The 5,602-nt window shown below is 39.2% G+C and overlaps 1 protein-coding gene across 1 annotated transcript; it reads left to right on the top strand.

Moving 5' to 3' along the window:
- Positions 1 to 1,377: 1,377 nt before the first annotated feature.
- LOC137348744 (probable G-protein coupled receptor 139) lies at positions 1,378 to 4,712 on the top strand. The gene is made up of 2 exons (XM_068013998.1): positions 1,378 to 1,447; positions 3,811 to 4,712. Exons 1-2 carry the CDS (start codon positions 1,378 to 1,380, stop codon positions 4,710 to 4,712), a joined length of 972 nt encoding a protein of 323 aa, XP_067870099.1.
- Positions 4,713 to 5,602: the final 890 nt, after the last annotated feature.

Here is a 5,602-nt window from a genome sequence, read left to right as displayed (position 1 = left end):
CTGCCCTCAGTGAAAGTAACAATACAGAACTGGATCAATCCACTCTGAATGTGAGTGTGCTGAACTGGAACTTTCGATACTGAATATTACCGTGCAGATCTGGACCAGTCCACACTGAATATTACCATGCTAATTGAACTTGTCTCTACCGAACGCAGCTGTACTGAACTTGACCAGTTAATACTGAATACAATGGTATTAGAGTCATAGAGTCATAGAGTTATACAGCACAGAAACAGGCCCTTCAGCCCATCGTGTCTGTGCCAGCCATCAAGCATCTAACTATTCTAATCCCATTTCCAGCACTTGACCCGTAGCCTTGTATGCTATGGCGTTTCAAGTGCTCATCTAAATACTTCTTAAATATTGTGAGGGTTCCTGCCTCTACCATTCCAGATTCCAACCACTGTCTGGGTGATTTTTCCCCCTCAAATCCCCTCTAGACCTTCTTCCCCTTACCTTAAATCTATGCCCCCTGGTTATTGACCCCTCCGCTAAGGGAAAATGTTTCTTCCTATTTTATTGAATTGGACTTTTCAACGCTGAGAATTAGCGTGCATAAATGGACGTGATATTAATTGGGCTGAACCGGTTAACAACGAGAGTAACCATGCTGAGTGAAACCTGTGTACATTAAAGGTCGCCATGCTGAAATAAACCTGTGAACACAGATGGCGACTGTGCTGAACTTGTCGTCTCCATACAGCATATAACTGGGCCAACCTCTCCAGTGCACGCTAAATGTAAATGCGGTCGACTGAACATGTCTCCACTAAATATAAACGAAGTGAACTTGACCATCAATACTGAAGGCAACCGTACTGAACTGGACTTTTCTACCCAAAACATAAACGTGCACAACTGCTCCCATGCACACTGATAGTAAAGTGCTGACCTCGAGGGGTCCACACTGAATAGAGTCAGCTGTGTTGAAGTGGATGTACTGTATCAGAGGGATTTGGAGTCAAGTGCATATGACCGGGGATCACGTCGACTGGAGCTGGAACTTGGTTGCAGTTTCCTTCAGAACCAGAATAGCTTGTGCTGTGGGCGCTTAATTCAGCATTAAAAGGTTTAAACCCCGAGATTCACTTTCACCATTGAAACCGCTTATTAAACTTTTCATTCTCGTAATTGTAACTAGGATCATATTGAAATATCTGTGTCGTGTTAGAGTCGTGTTGGGCCGCTTGAAAAAACATTCTATTCCATCAAAACAAAAACAGGAGCCCAGCAGCTACTGCACTAATCTGTTTCAATTAGATTAAATAATGTAAAAAGTCAAACCATCTAGTTATCTCCCTGGAGCTTGACATCTGGTATAAATATGACAATAATTGAGTACAGTTCGGAGTGTGCTCTGAGCTTCTGAAAGAAATGCATGGATCAGCAAAAGATCTGGTGTTTGCCATTTACTATCCTGTCCTTGCAGCTATTGGGGTTCCAGGTAAAGAATTGCCATTAGTTATTGCAGAAATCATTGATTAGCTTTGCTGCTGCCCTTATTTACCACGAGTGCTTCTCCATAATATGGATATTCTTTCTCCCCTTTAATGGGATAATTTCTCTACTTTAATGGGAAAATTGCTTCCCTCTAATGGTTGTAATTTCTCCTTCTTTACAGTAGCATTTTTTCCACTTTAAGCTTTTTTTTCTCGATTTTAGTGATACAATTTCTTGGAAATTTACTGATTTTTTGTCATTAATGTTTTAATGTCTCCTTTTTAGAAGTGTCTTTAATTTCATGACATTACCAGCGTTATTTCTCCCACTTTCCACTTTTTTGGCACAAATTTCCTCTTCAGCTGTGTTATTTCCTCATTAACCGATGTCATTTCTTCTGCTTGGAAATATAGTCTAGTTCTTCTAACTGTATACCTTCTCCCCTTTACTTTTGCCATTTCGTTGTGTTATTAGCACTGTTACTGTGGGTGGATTATCACACAGTTATCATGGTGTAAATACAGTTCTGTTGTGTTATTGACACATTTACGGTGGGTTAATTATCCCACTGTTTTCACGATATAAATGTATTTCTATTGTGTTGCTGTAGGTGGATTATTAATTGTTATCACGGTGTTAATGTAGCTCTATTATGTTATTGTTAATTGGGTATATTATCACCCTGTTACCACGCCGTAAATGCAGTTCTGTTGCTCTATTGACACTTTTACTCTGGTTGAATTATCACACTGTTGTCACTATGTAACTGTATTTATATTGTGTTATTAACACTGTTACTGTGAGTGAATTATCACACTGTTGTCACAGTGTAAATGTAGTTCTATTGTGCTATTGATACGGTTATTATGGGGAAATTTTCACACTGTAAATTTTCACACTGTCCTACAATGTAGGACAGTGTAAATGAAGTTCTACTGTGTTATTGACATTGTTACTATGAATTAATTATCACACTATTATCATGGTTTAAATGTAGATCTACTGTATTATTGACACTTACTCTAGGTGAACTAGCATACTGTTAGCACAGTGTAAATGGAGTCTTTTGTGTTACTGATACAGTTGCTGTGGGTGAATTATTACTGTTACCACAATATACATTAAAGTCTGCTGTGTTAATTACATTGACAGCGGCTGTCTGATTTTCACAACTGAATCACTGATTGAAATTATTCAGCAATTAAATAATTCTGGACTGAATTTAATAAGTGAATTCATGGAAGGGATATGATGAGGCGTCGAGTTGTTAACAGGAGTATAAGCAACATAACAAGTCGCCGTTTTTTGAATGAACCTGTACTGACTGTAAACCCACAGAGGGCAGTGTTTCTGCTCACAGTCTCAAACTCACACTGGCTCAGCCTGGCTCCCTTCTTTCATATTGACTGCTGCTAACTGCTGTACAGTGACATCGACTGAACGCGAATATTCCTTCTGCACCAAACCCCGGCAATGCCCTGCACTGTTCCTGTCTTCAGTCTTTTCTCTATATTTTGTGAGCTTACATAAGTGGTGGCATCTCTCGCATCTGAATGAAAAAAAAAGTTTTAATATCAATATCCATCATAGGACTGAGCTGATTATGTATGCCTGCAGTGCAGTGCAGTACTGAGGCAGCACTGCATTGTAGGAGGGACCTTTTCTTAAATAAGACTACATACTCCACTTCTGCTGATACAGATCGACACCGGAGTTCCCAGCTGAGTAAAAGGAGAAGCGCTTGGCGTCATCATTGCATCTTCAAGAACACCCCCCTCCCCCCAACCCCACAAAATGAGAAAACACTAAGTGTTCTTTCGGTTCTTTCTGTTTGAGGATCATTTTGTACAAGTTGACAGTAGACATTTATCAACAGTAAATTATTTTACAGTAATTCGGAGGTCCTCAGCAGGATATAATCCCATTTTAAGTGCACGTTTTTCCGACATTACTGTTGATTTCCACTTTTATTGTGACTACTGTATTATTTATCCTCTTAAATGTCTTCCAGAATATGTTACAGATGTTATTTTTCTTGTCTGTTTAATGCTCCCATTTTGCTTTCAATGGATTCCCGATATTATCCCTGATTCTTATTCTCCATTATGTTTGATTGTATTATTTTACATTCTGATGTTGTTGAACTGTCTTATTGTCAATCTGGATGATTATTTTAAGCACAAAAACAAGTGCCCATAGGTTACGCGGTAGTATTCCACTCAGGGTCATGTGCTAAAGCTGTATATTTCACACAGAATTCTGCAAAATGGATGATTTTGCTGGGAGTCAGGCCAGTAATTCTCCTGTTCTCTCTTGCACACATACACTTGCCCCCTTTCCCTTAGTTTCTCTCTGTCTCTATTCCAGCTAACTTGGCAGTGATTGTGATCCTGTCCCGAGGAAGATGCGGTCTCTCCAGATGTATCACTTACTATCTGATGTCCATGGCAGTGACGGATTTCCTGGTCGTTATCGCCGTCGTGATATTAAACCGGATTGTTGGTATTTATTTCTCAGTCAGTTTTCTGTTTATCACACCAATGTGTAGTCTCTCTTTCACCGTAGGCTATGCAATCATAGACTGTTCTGTCTGGTTAACGGTCGCTTTCACCTTTGATCGATTTATGGCCATTTGTTGTCAGAAGCTGAAAATAAAATATTGCACCGAGAAAACGGCGGCATGGGTCATAGGAATTGTATCAATGCTGACCTGTTTAAAAAATGTCTTCTGGTATTTTATATTTGAACCTTTGCATATAATTGACAGTATACCCTGGTTCTGCCGCATAAAATTAATATTTTATACATCACCAGCATGGACCACATATGACTGGATTCGTCGCATTTTAACCCCTTGTCTCCCATTCTTTCTGATTTTATTGCTCAATGTTCTGACTGTCAGACACATTCTAGTGGCCAATAGAGCTCGCAGGAGACTCCGGGCCCACAGCAATGGAGAGACTCAGAGTGATCCAGAGATGGAGAAGCGGAGAAAGTCCATTGTTTTACTCTTCTGCATCTCGAGCAGTTTCCTCCTGTTATATTTGCTACTTCTTATAAATTTCCTTTATGTCCGAATTGCAAAATTTAATTACTTCTCCGGTTCCAATTTCAATGAATCAAATTATATTCTGGAGGAAGCTGGATTTATGCTTCAGCTTTTGAGTTCCTGTGTCAATCCATTTATTTATGCAGGCACACAGAGAAAATTCAGAGAGGAGTTAAAAAATGGAGTGAAATATCCACTGAGACTAATTGATTTTTTTTAAATGATGAAAATCACACAATCCAACATTAATTGCACGTTGTATTCCATCCAATGATTTGCTTGTGCATGTCAAATACGGCTTCCCTTACCAAAAAAATAATCACTCACTTTGAGATCCTTATCCATTGTAAGGATTTCAAAATGCATGCGCAACGATGCTTACTGCACAATTCCGTGCGGTAACATGCTTTCGTTGAGTTTCCAGTCCTCATCCCTGTTCTGTTTTTAACTTAGTGCATTCCCATCAGCCCTAAGGACCCAGAGGTATCGCGACATTCAAGTGGGGGACAGAGATTCCGACCTCTGTTCTGTTTTTAGATATCTATTCTAACTGTTCAACAAAATGACATCAATGCCCATGCTGGGAATAATGTGGGTCTTAAGAGTAGTTTAAAATTATTAGATTACTAAAAAGTTACTAACCAGAATACTGCTGGTTAAACTGCAGCTATTATAAACTAACAAATGACTTGTTATCATAAACTGACGTTTAGCTTTATTAGAACGCTTCTTTGTAGTGTGATAAACTGGGAAAACTTAGGAAATAGGGCACAGTATAGACAAGATGCCAGGTAGAGAGATTCATGGAGATTATGCCAGTGTTTTAAAATGCTTACTTGCAGTAAAAGGGTGAGACCTTGAGAGCAGCCAGTAAAAATGCTTCTGTGCGAACAAAATGTAGATTTGCCTTGTAATGAGATAAAAAACCTCGGAATGTAAAAGCACGGAATAGAATAATCAACAAAAAGGGGTAGCACCTACATACATCCGAAGGTTTAGCAACACCCAAAGAATGATCCTTGAATGGTTGAGAAAGGCGTCCTTGAAACACAAAGCTAAAGATAATTGGGGGTAGGGAGGTAAAATTGGAAAGCACCCAAGAAAGAAGAA

The sequence above is a fragment of the Heterodontus francisci genome, chromosome 34, assembly GCF_036365525.1.
Source record: "Heterodontus francisci isolate sHetFra1 chromosome 34, sHetFra1.hap1, whole genome shotgun sequence".
Classification (NCBI taxonomy): domain Eukaryota; kingdom Metazoa; phylum Chordata; class Chondrichthyes; order Heterodontiformes; family Heterodontidae; genus Heterodontus; species Heterodontus francisci.
This window is presented reverse-complemented; position numbering and strand designations above follow the sequence as displayed.